The 20,260-nt window shown below is 41.1% G+C and overlaps 1 protein-coding gene across 4 annotated transcripts in view; it reads left to right on the forward strand.

Annotated features, from left to right (window-relative positions):
- The window catches only part of LOC139629475 (casein kinase I-like), a 21,054-nt gene extending 1,146 nt beyond the window's left edge, over window positions 1–19,908 (forward strand). The window contains exons 2-12 of one of the 4 annotated variants that reach the window (XM_071492110.1): window positions 5,445–6,630; window positions 6,857–6,926; window positions 8,592–8,740; window positions 8,846–9,080; window positions 10,972–11,057; window positions 11,162–11,246; window positions 11,510–11,655; window positions 12,028–12,108; window positions 15,376–15,477; window positions 18,295–18,401; window positions 18,753–19,908. In XM_071492110.1, the coding sequence (XP_071348211.1) occupies window positions 6,334–6,630; window positions 6,857–6,926; window positions 8,592–8,740; window positions 8,846–9,080; window positions 10,972–11,057; window positions 11,162–11,246; window positions 11,510–11,655; window positions 12,028–12,108; window positions 15,376–15,477; window positions 18,295–18,401; window positions 18,753–18,807 (1,413 nt within the window). In that variant the 5' untranslated portion in view covers window positions 5,445–6,333 and the 3' untranslated portion in view covers window positions 18,808–19,908. Of the gene's footprint in view, window positions 1–5,444; window positions 6,631–6,856; window positions 6,927–8,591; window positions 8,741–8,845; window positions 9,081–10,971; window positions 11,058–11,161; window positions 11,247–11,506; window positions 11,656–12,027; window positions 12,109–15,375; window positions 15,478–18,294; window positions 18,402–18,752 lie in introns of all 4 variants that reach the window. The other 3 variants (XM_071492109.1, XM_071492112.1, XM_071492111.1) reach the window with 3 other exon arrangements.
- The last annotated feature ends 352 nt before the right edge of the window (window positions 19,909–20,260 follow it).

Below are 20,260 nucleotides of genomic sequence, written 5' to 3' on the forward strand. Positions count from 1 at the left end.
AATAGCACACCATAAAAGGGAAATACATTTAACATTTAATATAGTCTCAACAAACTAACAAACAAAACTAAATGTAGGAAACGGTGGACTGGCAATGTAGAGACAGCAGTGGTAATAGTAATTAAATAGAAAGTAAAACACCACAGTTAACTAGAGTAAACAGTGAAAGATCATACATTGATATTTGTTGTAAAGCCACTGGGACTGCAGTATTAAGAACATGTGATGCAGGGTGAGAACATGATCGATAACTGGTTTGAAGCCTATTGTTTTTAGTCCATCTGTCAGGAAATGAACTGAGGACCTTTTTATTAGTAAACAGTGCTGACATGTGCTTAGGTAGCTGAAAGGTGTTCTATTTTTCATGTGTCGGGGCTCATCAGGCTTCAAATCAGTGGTGTCTGGATTTGCATTGTCCCTGTGTGTCAGATTTGTCCTCTTGCGAAGAAACTGTTGAATCCCAGTTGCGTAGTAATTGAGGTCAGGTTTGTATCCTGTGGCATGCTGTGTAGTGGATACTGTTGGGTGTGTGGTGACATGCAGGTTAGTGGATGTAATAATCTCCTAAACTTTCACTGCCCAGTTTGATCTTGCCACACAAAACATGACACAAAACACTGGAGACAAGGACTCTGTACTCTCTCTTGATCGTAGTGCCTAACAAACACTATCATCAATACTTGTGTTATTTTATATATATATATATATATATATATATATATATATATATAGTTTTCCTGTGTAGTCTAAAGTAATCAGTTATTATGAGGAAGGCTTGACTGATATGTGAGGCGGCTTCCTGATCAAACTTGATGTTGTTAAAGTCACATAATGAGCACTTCTGGTGGATTTTTACCAAAGACAGAAAACTCAAACCTGTGCTGGAGCAAAGGCCTCTGTGTTTACAGCTGTTTTCATACAATAATTCTTCTTTTAGCTGAGGTCAAAGACGATTGTGTGGGAGTGATTGTCCCTCTTGCTTTATGTAAGCTTAACTCTCTCTCATACATACATACAGCACCATTGATTTTTTTGCTGTGAGTTGCTCAATCTGACAGAGGCCTCTGTGGGAGGAAAAAAGCTGTGTGACCTACTACATGGGATGTAATTAAAGGCATAAATCTAACTTCAGTCAGAGCAGAATGTTTTATTTTATTATGGGGTCTGATTTTAGCAGAAATCCTGTGTGTTCCCTCATTTGATGAAGCTGAGGTTCCCACATAAACAACACACTCAGCTTCTCAGGCAAAGAGTTGATGCAGCTGCGTAGTAGTTGAGGTTGTAGTCACACAGATCAGAAGTCTTTCTGAATCCCTCTGTGTTCATAGACTTGCATCAGGCTTTTTTAAATTGGCGACATATATCCTGAATGGGGCAGCTCAAGTTAAAGTGGTTTGATTTTTTTTTTTTTATATGAACACAGAAGGGGCGGGAATTGATAGGATTTTATTGATATCAGTGCTGTTTTCTATTCTGTTTATTGGCACAATTCTTTATCGATTCCCTACAGATTCCTCATCAATTTGTGTAGAAAAAAATTAGGCAGCATCAACTCAGCTGTGTTATTTTCTCAGAGTCTGAACACAGTGTAAAAACAGCAGGAGAAAGACATGAAGGTGACTTAGGTGTGCAAGAGCTCCAGTGTTTAACTGCTGTTTTCATTTTGGTTTATTCAGTAAATGAAACATCTGCTAAGCCGGCCTGCATAGCACTAATGTTATTATAACGTAAGATATTTTCCCTTTGTTATGGACGTGTTGCTTGTGTACAGAGAGTCGTTTACATGGCATTTCTGGAATTTATGCCTGTGTCGCACAGAAAGATATTTAAACACTTTGATGGACACCAGCAGAGATCAAGTGTCAGGGTATTAAATGCTCACCATTGTAACTGTGAGTAGCTGGAATCTCATTGTTTTTCCTTATTTTTTTATGGCTGTGACTTTTGGAGTTGATTTTCATTTGAGAGTGTGCTGAATTGAACTCCCTTGCTGAGTTTTGCTATTGGGTGCTGGGGAAACCTGTAGAGGATTTTTTTGGTTCACTGGATTTAATTGAACTGAACTCAACTGAACTGAAAATTGGGAAAACCTGAAGTGGATTTTGGTTGTTATTTAAATTGAAGAACTGAGATTGGTTTTCTTTTCTTTTTATCCTGTTCAGTATAAACTTTGAAAATCTATGCGCTGTGTGTGGTTGAGTTCATTTAAATTGAGTATTTTTCTTTCACTGCTTTCGCACTATTATTACTGTGTGTGTATTGAATAAGAGTAACCTTTGTAGGGTTTGATCTTTAATTAGACTGGTCTAAACAGCTACACCACCCTTACTGAAATGACCATTTCACAGACATTACAACCAGCACTGTTATCATCCTCTGCAAAATGAGGGCACACGTTGGACTGTTTCTTCCTCTCCACCATGACTCCTTCCAGTAGTGTAGACTCATGAGTTTGACATTATTGTTTTACAATGTGCAACTGTCAGAGCAACATGCAGGCACTGATAAAAGGAATCAATTTCAGCATGTTTGGAGTAGTACTGCATGATTAATCGGTTAATAACTGCAATCTCAATTCATAAATCTGCATGAATTCATTTCTAAATTACAGTTATTATGTCGCATTTTCATTAGGGGCATTAGCTGCAACAAAACAAGTGCTCTGACTTTCTTCCTCAACAAATGACAAGGCACCGCAACGCCAAGTGAGTGAGAGACACCGGTGAATTCCAGTGTGACAGAGAATTTGTGTCAGGACAAATAAAAACGTCAACGTGACTTCAGAAGAAAACCCTGAAAACGAGATGAGGGGTCTAACCAACCCCGTTGTTCTCACACCAACAAATAGGTTCACATTGAGAGGTGTGAATGTTTTGGATTCAAACAAGATCATGTACATTGCAAACAGTTTTTATAATAATAGCAGCTGGGTAACACCACAAATGTATAATCATCTTATCTACATTGTCACTGCAGACTGTAATATGATGAAGCTGAAAAGAATCCCTGCCGCTGAACTTCACAAACATCAATACCAGGAACATTGTCATAAACACAAAGAGATTACAGAGGTTGTGTCAGTGAGAGAAGACTAGAGACTGAAGTTAATTTTTTTTATGTTGAGTGTCAGATTCATGGAGCTGTTGTGTTTAAGCCAAAAACAGGAGTGTTCCCTTTCTGTGCTGGTCCTGTATCAGGCAGCATCATATTTTTGGTGGTGTTTTGTATCAGGTAAATCAATGCAATATATATTTATATAAAAGAATAGTCTGATTATTGTGACCTCAATTGAAAGCAAGAAAATCGTGATTCTCATTTTGTTCAGAATCGTGCAGCTCCAGCTCGCAGGCATATGATTCCAGTGGTTTGGACAATTTGGAGCCAGTTCTCAGCAGGAACTGGTTTTTGGTTGCCATCCCTAAACACAGTGGAACATTTTGACATTTCTATTCAAATTTGAAGCGCCCTGTGGAGATAAGAGTAAGAAATAAGTGTTGTTGAAAGATGTTTTTATTTCAGCAAACACAATTAAAAGCCACATATAAAAATCCAATCATTACCCCACCTTGCAGGGGCTCAGAGATCATGTTATTCCCATTAACGACATCAGAGGAGAGGCGTCGTCATACTCTGCATTGTCCACTATCTCAGACATTTCCTCCTCCTCCTCCTCCTCCTCTGTGTCCTCCATGTCATTATCATGAGTAAGAAGTTGTCAGGAACCTCTCGGGCAGTGAACTGTTATTCTGATGGTTCTGCTGAATAAAACACACACAATACCAAAACAACCTGTTAGTGTGGCACAAAGTGTGTGACCTTTGTTACACTGCTCTCAAACTGGTGTCATCTTTTCCCATAAAGAGAAAATACAAATCTTTCACTAAACAGTGTGTTTAGTGAAAGAGGAGACCAGGTGACCTATTTATCAGTTTAACTTGAATTTGTCATTGTTCAGAGAGTCTTATTAGTTATAAAAAATATCTACTGATTGGATTAAGACAGATTTTCACAAAAAAAAGATACATTATTAATTTCATGCTATAACTATTTTGAGACTGAGCGCGTTGCTGTGAATACACTTAATAAACTTATTTTCTTTAAACAGGGGCTTACAAATTAGTTCTCAAATTCTTGGTGGACATTTATTTCTAAATGCTATTGCTTTGGCTGTCAGTAAATTAAATTGACTTCATCTGCAGCAATTCAAGTGTGTGTAATTGGTTTATATTTATCACAAAGGTTGCAGTTTAGAAACGTTTAACTCGAAACATCCTTGGGAGGAAGCCTCTAAACAAAGTTTGATTCGTTTTTAATAAGTTGTGTTTCACTGCTGCATCTTCTCCCAATATTGATACATCCTAATAAACACATGTTGCCATCAACCAGCTTGGTATAGCACAGACAGCAGGAAGAGGGAAAGGAGGTGAAGTAGATGAAATGGGATGTGAGAGGAGAGGTGAACACAGACTGGGTGTAGTATAGGAAAGAATGGAGGGCAGTGGAAAACTGAGAGGAGAGAAGGAAGGAACTGGAGTAGCCAGGATGAACGTTATTATTAGAAGAAGAAATCAGAAACACTAGAGAACATGTCCTGTCCTCCTGGAGGAAGATCTGGCCTGGTTTTCTGTTAGGAGGGCCAAACGCTGTCAGCTGGTTTCTGTGTTCCTGCTTTGTTTATGCACAAATCTGTTTCATTACATTTCAGTTATTAACAGGTGGTTGGCCTGCTCTCACACTCTTCAGTTGTTGCACCATTCTGTTTCTTAGACATGTTTTTTGGTTGGATCACAACATTGGAGCCAGACCCATAACCGCAAATATCTGTCTCTGATTAACTGACTGTGGAACGCCATGTGACTGAGCGATGAAGTTACACCGTTGGTCGTTTGGCCACATGATGGAGTTTCTCTGTCGCTTGTTGCTCTTTTAAAATTATTTGGGGCAAACACTTTCTATTATGTCATCAGGGGGAAGTTTACCGACAGTGTTGCCAACGCATCGCCTTTGTTGCTAGATTTACCAACTTTTCAGGCCCCGTTAGTATTTTTTTAAGGCACCTAATGACAAATTCAGTGACTTTTTTTGACAAACCATAGCTACTTTCCTTAGAAGAGAATCACCAGTGCTGCCCTGTGAATGGCTTGGAAGTGACAGCTGGTTAACATGAGTCTTTCAATTTTGTTCCATTGTCGGACAACAGAAATACGTTTTAATCTGCTTAAAGATTTTATCCTCAAGTTCAGGGGTTCAGTATAACACAACAATACTTTGGTTCAGGCATCGATCATTTTCTAAAATAATTTGCATCCTTATATATAGAAGCGATTTCTAATTGCACTTTTTGGCTGAAGTGGATCTGTGTTGTCTAAATTGCACTGTGCTATACATTTCATATGAAAATATATAATCATGTGAATGTAATCTTATTTTTTTCTATCTTTCAGGTGCTATTTTGAAATCTCAGCACGCAGCATTCCTCACACCCAGGGGCCAAAGCTTCACCTGCTGTTCCATAGCACCAAGCAGTTATGTGACACTGATCAGTGACTGTGTGTGACAGTGGACAGGTGCAGAGAAAAAGTGCTTATAGCAGCACATTCTCTAAAACCAGTTAGCTCAGATCTATGGCAATAAATCACACAACTAAAGTATTAGGTCTCAGCCGAATACTTGACGATCAGATGTAAAAAAACAAAAACAGGGACTTTTGAAGTTCTCTCGTCTTTTTGATCAACTCGACACATTCCTGCTGTCAGATTCTGCACTGGGGTTGGGTGCATGGGTGTTGTGCTGACAACAGGCTATTGTCATGGTAGCCTGGTATGTCTGAGCCTGAAGCTTGTGGAGCTTCTCAGTTTCATATAGAATGTTAGCATATGGCTAACTACGTATGGTGACAGTTAAGGCCATTGTCCTCCACCCCTTTATCGCCATCTCTGGCCCCTACAAGGGGGTATAAACTAATTGGTAGTGGTACCCCCTCACCCCATCATATTTTCATTTCTTTCATTCAATCACCCACCCATCCACCCCCAACAATCACCAGCTTTTGCTTCACTTTCATCAGCCCTCATCATTTTTATATATTTCTAAACACTCTGTAGCTCTGCCTAACGAAGCTCTTGTCATCCACTTCCTTCCTTGACCTCATCTCACATCAGTCCCATTACAGCCACAGCCCAGTCCCTGTCCCAGCCCTAGTGTAACTCACAGTCTGGACCAGCGTAGACCACCCTACAGTCTGACAGTCACGCCGCTAGGCAATTGTTTTGGTGGTTGTCTTGGTTGCATGGAATCGGCTTAACCGTGGAGAGGCCAGGCTACCACAAACTGATGGACTTTGACAAGCGAGGAGTGGGGGGAGGAGGGGGCGGAGGAGGAGGGGGGGGGGGAGGTGGTGGTGGTGGTGGTTGTGGAGGTGGAGGAAAGGGGGAGGCAGAGGAGGGAAAGAGGATGTCTGGGAAGACGGGGAGTAGATCTGGGCACAGCGGCCGGGGTGCTGGCTCCAACTCTGGGGTCCTGATGGTTGGACCAAACTTCCGGGTCGGAAAGAAGATCGGCTGTGGGAACTTTGGAGAGTTGCGACTTGGAAAGAACCTGTACACCAACGAATACGTGGCCATCAAACTGGTAAAAATCCTTTCTCTGTGTATGTTTACTTTTAGGGTGGCACTTATTAATCAACATTTCAGAATAAAATAACTGAAACAATTTCACATTGTATCTAAACATTATGCATCCAGAACCATTTCTGCTTGACCACACTGAATATGCCAGTGTTGTCAGAAAAAAACTTGTCTGAATTTTACTGTATGATACAGAATAATTCTAATTCAAACACATTCCTCCTTTGCAGGAGCCAATCAAGTCGCGGGCGCCACAGCTCCACCTAGAATATCGCTTCTACAAACAGCTGGGAAGTTCAGGTAAAAACTGGTGTCTCTTCTGTTAGATCTTCTACTATGATGTCATAACTGAAGGGTTTTCATGACACCAGCAGCTTCATATAGCTCATACACACCAACTAGCAAATAACACTTAATATATTTGTAGAATTGTCTTTGTGTTATTCCTTTAATTATTGCTGTCCTTTCCCCCCCACATTTTCCCAGTTCGCAAGACACATGTCCCTGTGCACTGATCGAAACAGATCGTAACAGAGACAGAAACAAATGTAAACACACAAGTTTGAAAGAAACCACCATGCATGGAGCAATGACCTGAAAAAGAATCCAAACAGACATTTAGAACCTCCCACTGTCTTACTCTTGCACATTTTGGCTACAGTGAAGTGTTAATAAAAAGCATTCAAAATAAGTAATAGTTCATTGATCGTAATCAAGGTATAAGTTTGTAATAATCGTGATATTGATTTGAAGCCATATCTCCCAGCCCTGCACCATGCAAATGAATGCATGTGCTCACTTGCGCATGTTCATCCATAAATCTGTAATCTGATGTTGTCACAGTTAGAACTCGTCTTTCACTTGAACACAGACTTGTGACTCCGTTTTGACTTGGATCAACGTGACATTCTCGTCAAGACCAAAGATTAAAAATCTTCTACAGCTCTTTATTTTCAAGAATACTCTTCCAATCAGTCCAACAACAGTCAGTCATGTGTGTGGGCAGGAGAAAAAGGTGCATTTTATCATCATCATCATCATCATCATCATCATCATCATCAACATCAACCTTTATTTTCTCAGAGATAATTGAGGAGTGACCCTCATTTTCAATGAAAAATAAAGCAGACAATCATGATACAAAAATCAGTTCCTGATAAAAACAATTACATTTCAGAAACATTATGATTTAAAATATTTAAAAGCATATTTCTGAACTGCCCCAATGTGTTCAAGGAATCAATAGTTAAAGTTTGTTGTAGGTTAATCCATGATTCTGGAGCACAAAATCTAAAAGCAGTCTTTCCGAGTTTGGACTTGACCTGAGGAACATGCAGTGTGATCCAGTCCTGAGAGCGGGTTTGATTAGCTGACAGACAAAAGATGAAACCTTGGTAAAGATGGTGTGGTGAACTGCGCTGGAGACAAACTGGATGCGTGGAATGTGTGTCGTGGCTACTGCAGGCTCCATCTGTGTACATAGAGTTTACAGGATACTTGGATGTTGGATTTCCCTTCATAGACTAGGCGAGACACGGAGTCTCTAGATCACGCGATGCAGCTGCGACATGTGAGACCTGCATCTCACACACACTTGTCACGCAGGCAGTATGTCCGCTCTCCTTTTAACAAGGCGCTGGAATGAAAGACAAGATGTTCTACTGCTGTGTGTTCGTGGCCTAAAACTGGGCAGTACCATGCAAAACATTCAGCTCAGAAAAGACTGTAGTTGTTTTACAGGAAAAACACACCGAGCCACAGCTGATCATTTTGTTCTAGTGTGTTATAAAGTCTGCTGTGGATTTATCACCATGGAAGAATTAGTTTGATTGAATAATGTTTGGCTATAGCTGCTATGAGTTTGTCAGGTGTCTATAATCACAGTCATGTTATAATGGTTGCAGTAAACAGATTAGTGTATAAATGTACCTGTATCCATTTCCTGTTATGTGTGTGTCCATCTAGAGGGTGTACCCCAGGTCTTTTACTTTGGACCATGTGGTAAATATAATGCTATGGTTCTGGAGCTACTTGGACCCAGCTTAGAAGATCTATTTGACCTCTGTGACCGGACCTTCTCTCTAAAGACTGTACTCATGATAGCCATACAACTGGTAAGATAAACACAAGAAAACTTTTTTCCACCAGACTTTCATTGGTCATTTTTAACCCTTTTACTGCCTTGTTTTTAATGTATTCTACTCTGTGCTGTCTCTTAGATAACCCGCATGGAGTTTGTTCACACCAGAAGCCTGATCTACCGAGATGTGAAGCCTGAGAATTTCTTGGTGGGCCGACCCGGCTCCAAACGGCAACACACCATCCACATCATAGACTTTGGCCTGGCGAAAGAATACATAGACCCAGAGACCAAAAAACACATCCCCTACAGAGAACACAAGAGTCTCACTGGAACTGCGAGATACATGAGCATCAATACACACCTGGGGAAAGGTGAGCTGCTCCCTTGGGTCACATATGCACCACTCTAACCCACACATGGATAAACACCATATCAACCATAGACAGGCCTAGTCAGAGCTGAATAACATATTGTCTTTAGTTGACAGGTGTGAGTGAGGCAAAAAGATTATGAGGAGTTTGTAATTGTAATAATAATTGTAAACAAAGTCAATGGACTCACTTGTGACACAGTGCATAAATGAATGTTACTGTAACTGTGTTTGTGAGTGTTTGTGTAGACCAGGGGTCGGCAACCCGCGGCTCCGGAGCCGCATGTGGCTCTTTCATCCCTCTGCTGCGGCTCCCTGTGGCTTTAGAAAATAAATAATGAGTATTTAATTTAAATTTATTTTATTATAGTTTGTTAGTTTTTTAAATGTAATTCTAAATTTGAAGATTATGGTGATCTTGTAACATTAAAATAAAACGTGTTTAATTTTTTGTCGCTCAGAATATGCGTCACAACCGCTGATGTGTGAAACCCGCCGGCACGCGATTTATTGAGATTTTCGACCCCCGGTAATTTCGTTTTCTCTGTAGCAGTTCATTGATTTCATAAATGTAACACACTTTTTTTATACATAGCATAAAGGTAAAAAACAATATATATATAGTGTTATCTTCATTTTAGATGTCAAAAGGGTTTTGTGGCTCCCGGTGTTTTCTTTTCTGTGGGAAACGGGTCCAAATGGCTCTTTGAGTGTTTAAGATTGCCGACCCCTGGTGTAGACAGATCATAGAAAGAGAAGCAATGTTGTGAATGGACAGAAGAAAGTGGAAATATAAGTCACGTCTCACATTTAAACATGAAATAAAAAGAAGAGAAAAACTGTTGAAAACGACTCATCTCTTCTGCAAGAAGGAACCATCACCTGTTTCTAGACATCTGAGTTGCGGATTATATCTCCAGTGTTTCTCAATGGTTGAAATAGGTTTGTTTTTTGTGCTCATCACAGCTGTCTCCCTTGTTGATAAACAATCAAAACAAAGTGAACTTTTGAAGGTGAAGCTGAGAATTGCCCTGAAAAAGAGTTGGTGCCAAAAGCTTTTTGTGGTTTCAACGTCATTTTAATTCAGCACACAAAACAGTACAGACCTGCTACCCCTGCATAAAGTGTGAAGCTAACTAAGTATAGTAGGCTAGCTACTGAAAAGTAGTTACTGAAAGGAAAGAGAGTTAAGCTAACCCAGCTTTTTAAGAGCGCGAGGAGAGAAATGCATCGTCGCACCTCACTAATTCCTGATGCCTGCTCTGTTTACCTAACTTACCTCGTCTGTTTTTATTTTCTTTAGCCTATATGAATGTCTGCTGAATATCACAACAGCGTTTTGGTTAGATTTTTGATTTTATAGACACTGATGGATAACTGAAACTTCTGCTGCTGCTTTCATTGTGCGGACATTGTATAACAGATATTTGATGTGGCTGAAGAGAGACTGAATCCAAATGGAAAAAGCTCTGTACTGTGCCTGCAGTGACAAGATTAAATCAAAGTTTACTGCTGTTTGATGACTGCCTCACATGCACTTCATGTAGTCCATGAATGAGTGAGGAGCAGTAAAATCATCTGCTGTGGTTAAGACTGACCAATAACAGTGTGTAAATAATACAATGAGGAAGTTCCTGAAATATTTCACCCTCCAGTCTGATAGGAAAACAGTGAAGTGACCATAATTAGATATTACTTAACATTAGTGTTCATGGAGGAACGAGACCACAGTGAACAGAATTAGCCTCTTCCTCCCAGCAGTGGTATTGTATGAACCAGACTGGGTGTTGAAGCGTAGTGTTTGTGTTCTTGGCATTAGAGGTGATAAACTTGATATCACTGACATCATCCAACCAGTGAAGCCTTTGTTGTTGTTCTTTGTGTTATTTCAGAGCAAAGCAGGCGGGATGACCTGGAGGCTCTAGGCCACATGTTCATGTACTTCCTGCGAGGTAGTCTACCCTGGCAGGGACTCAAGGTGAGGAGACGGTTCACACATTGACTGGTTCGGCCATCTTTATCTTTTCACTTCCTGTCATGTGTGTTCTGTGTATCCACACTTCACCTGTTTCTCCTTATCAGGCTGACACGCTGAAAGAACGTTATCAGAAAATAGGAGACACCAAGAGAGACACGCCGATAGAGGTCCTTTGTGAGAGCTTCCCAGGTTTGTATACACACACACACACACACACACACACATTAGCTTTTACAGAAAAACTGTCTCAGTGTAGCTGTGGCGTACACAGCCTGCTGGGGTGAGCATATGTTGATCAAATTTTGTGTGTCTCTGTGCATGTGTGGGTTGGGCACTTGTATATGCTCACATATGTGCACGTCTGTTGATGTGTGTGTGTGTGTGTGTGTGTGTGTGTGTGTGTGTGTGTGTGTGTGAATTGTGTTTGTGTGCCCGTGTGTGTGTTACAGAAGAGATGGCCACCTACCTGCGGTACGTGCGTCGGCTGGACTTCTTCGAGAAGCCAGACTACGACTATTTGAGGAAACTCTTCACGGACCTCTTTGACAGAAATGGATACATCTTTGACTACCAGTATGACTGGACTGGAAAGCCACTGGTCAGTGTGCAGTGGGTGTTTTGTGCAGTACACGCACAGGAAGCTGTCTGAGCTGAATTTAGGGCAGGGTTAGTCTTATGACTGATCCTCTGTGCAAACAGGAACTGATAAAGTCATGCTGTTACTTTAGACTGACATCTCCAGAAAGTCAGTGACACCTCCTCCATGTTTACACTTCTTTGTGTTGAGGTCAGCAGAAAACAGTGTTGAAGTTCAACTAATGAGAGATTTCAGTGGTACACAATCCTGCACCGTCGACTGTCATTGCTCTCAAGTGTCACTCACAGCAAGTCCTCAGAAGGAAACATTAAATAACCAAGTGTGTATTTCCTTTCTCTGATCCCATGGTGACCTCACTTCCTGTGTGTTCAGCCCACTCCCATTGGTCCAGTGGCCAGCGAGACTCCACTTCAGACGAGCAACCGAGAGAAAGCACCACAGACCAAAAACCAGGTACACACACTCATTCTGGACAAACATGCAACATGGTCATCAAAGTGTCGCCACACACAATGTGTAGTACAATCTGTACAATATGTACAACAGTACAATATGTGGACAGATTCAGTACATCACCAAACACACACACACACACAGATTTGGACACACGGAGCACCCGACTCTCCCACAGCTTTTGTCATGCCCCCACCCCCACCCAAAGAGAGATTAATACTCAGCTACTTTACCAGTAGACCATATAAAGTACCTAAAATAAAAATATTTTAAAACATATCTAAGTAAAACACTGCAACGTAAGAACAGTCTGGGGGGTGGTGGCAATGGCAGTGGCAGCTTGGGTTGCAACTGTGGCAGTTGATTACACATGTGAGCCTGGACATGCACGCAGCATGCTCTCAGTGAATGAATGACAGACACACAGAGAGCCAGTAAAAACTTTATGGCTTTTTTGACTGAACCATTTGACGTAGCAGCCGACCAGGACGTCTCCCGTGCTCACGATGGTCAGTCCAACTGTGGAACAGTGTGCAGTGCAAGTGACATTAAAATCACCATGTTTATGTTTATAAAAATCCAGCTGTTGTGTGCTGTGTTTTTGAAATCAGTATTGAATACAAATAGTTTTCATTTTATTCCATGACAATTAGATTCTTCACATAAAGCCACGCACACATTGACACAAACAACCCTCACATTATACAGTCACAAAGGGCTGGGCGGTATAATCTTAAGTGTGTATACTTGTGCTGTGTGTTATGTGGGGATGTCACAAGAGCAGAAAGTCGGTACCAACACCAGTGAAATACCACAATTCTTGATACCACAGAAAAAAAGCAGAAAGCATCAGAGGCTGCTGCACACACAGTGTTACCACATACACACACCTCCATACAGTCAGTGTGTTAGCAGTAGTTTAAACTGACCAACAGGGCACAAGAACCATAATGTGAAAATAATAAAGTCAGTGACTGAATGGTGATGACAGTAGCCTGCTAATGTTGTTATTTTTTAACCAGTCAGATAATGTCCATTGTCTAAAGCCCCTTTTATGCAGCCTGTTCATGATGGGAATGTTGCATCTTTATTCCGCCTCGCTGTTCTGTAGAAAAGGTACAAACATGGAATGATGGATATTGTTGTTTGCCATCATGCCGGCAGCACAGTCACAGAGCTCGATGGACATCTGTGTAAAAGGGAGAGCTGACATTGCAGGACTGACACAGACGATGTTATCACACGTCATACCTCTGACCCTGGAACGCAGACATGCCATCTAAACACACAATCTTTGTGTGGTTTATTGGTAATGAGCAAAGACGACATAACAAGGGTCTTATAAATGGCAGTACAGCAGGAGAGCTTGGGTGCGCTCGCACCTGAACTTAGAGCTGTCTACCTGATATGAGATGCATGTCAATACAGGTCTGAACAGGGACTATCAGCTGCTTAGATCAGTCTCAGCTGTTTCCTCCTTTTGAAATGTGACTGTGTATGATGCTGTTTGCATATTGTAAACATACTATAACTTGTCCCAAATACAAAATATCTATAACACCAGTCAGGGTGTGTTGTTGCAGTGGAGCGTTTGCTGTCACCTTTCCACATGTTTTATTGTTTGCTGTACCTGCCTCCTTCTTCTCCTTGAGTTCGATGTCAGACTAGAACACTTGTAACACTGCCTTCACCAGTCCTGGAAGAATCACATCTCCAGTAGCTACCACATCTACAGTACCGGCAGTACTCTGCTGTAGAAGGACAACTACCGTCACATTCTCAGAGTTTTGGGATCAACTTGGTACTGAAGGATTGGTTCTGGTGACATCCCTAACACCATGGTATATATTGTGTATTTTCTCCCTGTTGTTGAAAACACTGCAAGATTCTCTGGTAATGACTATTTATTGAGTCGATTCACTACCCTGGCCATGTGTTAGATGAGGCCTGTGTGTGTGTGTTTGTGTTTGCGTGTGTTATTTGCTCCATTTTTTTGTACTACAGTTGTTCTTTATTATACAGTTCTTTATTTCGGTGAAATAATTGCAGCATGGTGACACCCTGCTGTTTGCACTGCAAAAACAGCTCTGCCAAAAAAAAGCCAAATATTCTTAAATTTTGTCAAATTGTCTTGTATTGAGCAAAAAATCTGCCAATGGGCTAAGCCAGTTTTCCTTGACTAGAATTCTTAAAACTAGCAAAGATTTCTAGCCACTGAAAAACCATAATGGGCCTTAAAACTAGACTGAAAAACCTAAATTCAAGCAAACAGATCAACAAACTTGTTCTCATTTCATAGGATTCTTAAATTGAGAACTTGTACAAGTGTTTTTACTCTTAAAATAAGGAAAACAGTCTTGTTCCTTTGCTGGGATATTATGTAAAACATTTTTATAGTTTATTACAGGTTCAGACTAGTTCAATATAAACTGGGATATCTTATAAAGACATAATTAGATGTATTTTCTTGAGATTACATTTCTGATGCAAAACATGCTTGACAAGATTATTTTTCTTCTTAAACAAAAAATAAGACTAATGTCCTGGACACCAGGAAATTTCCTGGAAATCAGGAAATTAAAGATTCTGCTCAACAAGTTTTTACAATAGTTTCCTCATAATTTGTTTCCGCTTCAGTGCCCATGTTAATTTCTTCCCTGCCTTCTCTCAGCAATCAGATGTATCAGGGTTGAAACAAATAATGTGTCCTGATTAATATCTTGGCGTATTTCAAAGTGAAAGGTTTGTACTGGTTATACCACCCACCCCTACTTTTACACTGACAAACACAAATGAACATTAGTCCAGCTTTACTAATCACCAGTAGTTATGTTACACTGCAGGTTTGAGGCAACTGAGGTTGCAGGACCATGGAATAGACCACCTCCTTCCCCTGGTGCTCAGGGCTTCCACATGTCACACTCTCACCGTTCTGCACACCTGAATGCTCACCCTCCTGTTTCTCCTCCACCAAATACTGAATCTGAACTCACTGTTTCTTTTTTTCTTTCCTTTTTGTCATTATTCCTATTACTCATTATTTTCTCCTCCTCGCCGTCCGGCTCCTCACCACCCACTCCTCTCCTCCATCTGCTCATCTTCTCACTCCTTCCTTGCTTTTCTTCTCTCACTCTATTCCACCCTGTCTCTTTCCTTTTCCATGGCAACCCTCCTCTTCCATGTCACCTGTCCTCTTCACCTTTTCCCTCCTCCTCCATCTCCTCCCCCTTCTCTTTTCTCCTGCAATCGGCTCCCGGTCTTCTCTAGTCTCCAGAGGGGAAAGGCAGTGAGTCCCAGCCCACTCCAGTGACCAATCGAGAGCTGCTGGGCTCCCATCTCACTGCAGATAGGCTGGGCGGGTCTGTCCAGGTACTGAGAGGAAGGGTTAGCTCTGCTGGCTTCCTGTCTGTCTGCCTACCTGTCTGTCTGTCTGCCTGCATGACCTCTTCTGTCTCTACAGCAGGGCTGACCTCAAGTCTGTTTCCTCACAGCCTCAACAGTTCCTTAACATGGGAATACTGGAATAGATTAAAACCTTTACCTGTATAGGTTAGGTTTGTGTAGCATCTGTTTTTTCCAGCTCTGCGTTATGTTTTTATTCAATAGTCAGGTAGTGTTTACATCTAAACCATCACTGCCTTTTTAACACTGAAGTGATGGAGACTATCTGCAGGGGGACAGAAGGCCTGGTTTCTATAGACAGAGCAGAGATTTTACAGAGTACATGATGTATGTTGCTTTTTGGGAGGTGAACAGTGACAATTTGGAGGAAGATGAGTTTCATACTGTGTCTGTAGCAACAACCAGAGTAAACAATAGAAAAAGTTAAGTTGGTAGTTATAGATAGTTGCAGGAATGAGTCCTAAAACATCAGAAATACATTTTTTTACACTTCCTGTTTCTTTGTCCTTAAGATATTTTCAGGTTTGATTCTCATCAAATCCATCAGTAAATCCCTCAGTCCTGATTTCTTGAAGCTTCTCCATCTGTTAAAAAAGGCTGGTTGCTAACAAGTGTCTAAATGAGACAACAGAGGTTGTCGGGGATGTTAAACGTCATCAGTCCAACATGAAAACCGATCTCCTCACCAGTCCACCTTTACAGCCTCGTTGTGTTTCTACAAACTGTCACTAACTCTGTCAGAGGAAAGGCTTCTGTAGAAGAGCTCAGAGCTAAATCACACTACAAGCTGAAGTTTAGTGGTGACGACGGTGAAGTCATGTGACTGTGGTGTCGTTGGTTTAGAGCCTAACATGAGCTTTTTACTGCTGCTGATTGTATTTAGGCTTCAAACATCATAAAGTGGAATCATTAGTGAAGATTATCCAGCTGAACAGAACCTGTCAGGATCAGAAACTGTTGCTGATTTACTCTAATCATCCAAAACACAGCAGAGAAATCATATTGGCTGTTTGTGGAGGGAACCAGGGTATATCATCCCTGTGGCACTGTATTGCTGAGGTCCTACGAGTGGGTGCATCTCACACATAAGGAGAGATGCACCCACTCTCTATATGACATGGGGGTTTGGTGAGGAAAAGTTCAACTTGGCATTTGATTCTCGGCTGGTGTTAATCTCAAAATATGGGGTCTCTCCATGTTTGCTAGAGCCAGATCTGAAAATATAGTTCAATAGTTATCATCATGGCTCTTGTTTATTTATTGGTTTTTCCCCTCAAATTTGTTAGTGGTCAGAAGAGCAACTGTTGAGACTACTCTGAGCCTTTGCTGTGGCTCCAAACTGTGGTCACCTGCTTCCTCTTTAATTATCCATGAGATGTGTCTAGAATTTGACTGGAGTCCACCTGCTGCAAATTGAATGGATTAGACATAGTTTATAAAGGTACACACTTGTGTATTTAAGATCAGGACAAAAACTAAGCCATGAAGTCCAAGGAACTCTCTGTACACCAAGGTAATAAAACTGTGATGAGGCATAGATCAGGGCAAAGGTATAAAACCATTTCTCAAGCTCTGAGTGTCCCAGGAGAACAGTGAGGAGCCACAGGACTCTTCCTAGAGTTGTCTGTCCAGCCAAAATGATTAACAGAGCTTCAGAGGACCATCTCAGCAGCTCTCCATCAATCAGGTCTTTATGGTAGAGAGATGGGACACAAGCCATTTTGAGTAAAAGACATATGACATCCTGCTGGAGTTTGTCAAACAACAGTTAAAGACTCTGAGAACAGGAGGAACAAGACTCTCTGCTCCGATGAGACTAAAGCTGAACCCTTAGGGCAGAACTCCAAAGACTATATCTGAACGCCAGGTACTGCTCATCACCTGGATAATACTATCCCTATGGTGGAGCATAGTCTGGGTAGCATCATGTGGTGGGTGTAATTCTCAGCACAGGGGCACGAAAGCAGCCACATACAGAGAGGTCGTTGAAGAAAACTTGATACAGAGTCAACACGACCTGAGAGTGAGGCGACAGTCCCTCATCTAATGATGTGGATTCACATCTCACTACCATAATCAAAACCTTTGCTCTGTTGCCTTAAATAAGACTAAACACATGCCAGCAAATTGAGGCATTTTGATTTTAAGAAATAGCGATGTGAAGCTTGTTAATTTTCACCAAAACACACATAAATTAAAAATGACCGTCCCAGTTTACAACAGATGACACTGTATTGAGTTTGTGTGTCGATGGATGTGACCATTTGTGTTGATGCATCTGAACCCTGATTTAAAAACAAAACATCTCAGTCATTGTAGGTTCACCATGTAATTCAGACGTTGTCATTGCTTTTACAGTCTGTGAGCTGAACTCAACACTGTCAGCCATTCAGCAGAGGTGCTGCTATTTTGCATGGCAACAAAATGAATGCTGACACTGCCTGTGTCTGTGGAGGTGTGAAGCTTCCCCGTACATCACAGCTCTCACAGACTATTGAGACACGTCCACATTAAGTTGGCTACATTTGAAAACAGTCTTTTCCTTTGTGATGGACACAGATGGACGTTTAACCAGCTGAGACTCGGCAGATTAATTGCCTTCTGTTTGTCCCAGTTGTTGACTGAAAGCCACGAGAAAGGACGAAGATGTTTATGTTTGTCAGTGAAGGAAAAGAGCTTTTCAAAAATGAAAGCATTTTCAGATCTATCTGCCTTAGTGTGGACCTAATCTTTTACATGTTGTCCCAGCTGTACTCATCCCTCTCTTCCATTTCTCACCCACAGGTGATGAGCTCAACCAATGGGGAGCTGAATACAGATGACCCTACTGCAGGACACTCCAATGCACCAATCACAGCCAATGCTGAGGTGGAAGTGGCTGATGATACCAAGTAAGGACACACAATCACACACGCACACACCAGTGAGTGTTGTAACTGTAGCTGAATTTTATAGTGAAGGAATTACACGATTGAGTGCTTTTCGTTTTAAAACTAAACACTTACATCACCATTGACAAGACACTAACATGAAAACATCCCTTATTCTCCTTCCTCTTGTAACCCACCAGTCATCCTAACATGGTCAGAGAAGGAAAAATACTAAAACAAGGACTAATGCTAGAGGTCAGCATCATCTAAGTCTAAGTTTAAGTTTGTAAAATTGAACATTGTGTGTGTGTGTGTGTGTGTGTGTGTGTGTGTGTGTGTGTGTGTGTGTGTGTGTGTGTGTGTGTGTTGCAGGTGCTGCTGTTTCTTCAAGAGGAGGAAGAGGAAAGCTCTCCAGAGACACAAATGAAGATGAGAGAGAAACCCCTGCTCTCTTTTTCACCATTTCTTTTTCCTTCTGTAGTCCTCTTCATATAACCCTCTCTCTCTTCCACCATCAACCGCCCCACACCCCTCCTCCCCGGCTGTTGGAGGTCCTGTAGTCTGCCTTGGGTCGGCTAGACTGGCTGGACCACCAGGCACCACAACATGTTTGCTAAGCTGATCTGTTGGTTTCTCCTGCTCTGAACCGACCAGACAAACAGACAGTAACATGCTGTTCCACCTGGAGTTTTAAACATGGACATGGAACGAAAACTGGATCAACACAAACTGCTGTGACCACAAATGAACAAATAGACTGTGAGAGGCGAGCTGATTGGCTCACGGACTGGAATCAGCTGGTTTCCTGGCAGACTGGCTACTTCTCTATTTTTATGTTTTTGTTTTTTTTCTTCCTTACTGACTGGTTCAGAGGAGAGAGACGAGTAGTTCTGAGGAGATACAGAGGAGAGAGCAACAGAAGGACTGGATGCAATGAGACTGTCAGACCACACACACACGGACACACACAAACACAAAACACACACATGTACATGGAAACACGCTGCACATGGTCTTGGGCTCATCATAAAGAGACTCTTTAGACAGAAAGTTGCAGCTCTCATACATAGTCGATAAAGTTTTTATTCCCTGGGGTCAGAGGAAGTAGACAGTGAGTGGCTTGGTCTATTTCCTGCAACGGATCGAGTTCGGTGTACTCGTCAGTCACATTCACCCTCAGAGGAAAACCTCACAACCACCAGAGTCAAAAGTTTAAAAGAAGAGATGTTTATGTAAAAACTATGCTTTTTTCTGTTTTAATTTGTAACTAAAAAGACTGTCCGCGATTTGAAGCCTGTATTTTTTTTTTTTGTCTTTTTGAGTTGTTCAAAAAAATTGTGTTTTGTAGTTTCTAGTTCGTTCCTCAAAATGCAATTTTTTTTTAAATAACTTGTATTTTTAATTTTCTGATGTTTTGTTCTTTCTCTTTGGGTTTGAGGATGGAAAGTCGGATAACTCCATTAAAAAACAACCAAACAAAATAAAAATGGATCTTTATGATCTTAATTAAATGGAATCCTTAATAACATTTTAGGAGAGATATTTTTTCCCATATTGGAGGAAATTATTTAACCTGCAGATACAGTACAATCATACAGGCAGCTCAGGACATGGGTCTGGAAAATACTAAGCAAAAGCATTATTCTTAAGTTTTCAAAGGTTGAGTTGACAGGAAAGGACAAATTGAACAGACTTTAATACCAACTATCTACAGCCTTGAGAGGACATAGTCACCATAAAGAAAACCAAATTGTAAGAGATAAAACAGAAGTTTGTTTTTTTTCTAGCCTGATTCCAGGACTTAAAATATCACCCACAGTTCTAATTTGTTGAGCAAATTCAATAAATGATTTCATTATTGATTAATCATCAGATTATTT

This window comes from Trachinotus anak, unplaced genomic scaffold (genome assembly GCF_046630095.1).
Source record: "Trachinotus anak isolate AG129_WGS33_773 ecotype Australia unplaced genomic scaffold, CSIRO_AGI_Tana_v1 ptg000012l, whole genome shotgun sequence".
NCBI classification, from domain to species: Eukaryota; Metazoa; Chordata; class Actinopteri; order Carangiformes; family Carangidae; genus Trachinotus; species Trachinotus anak.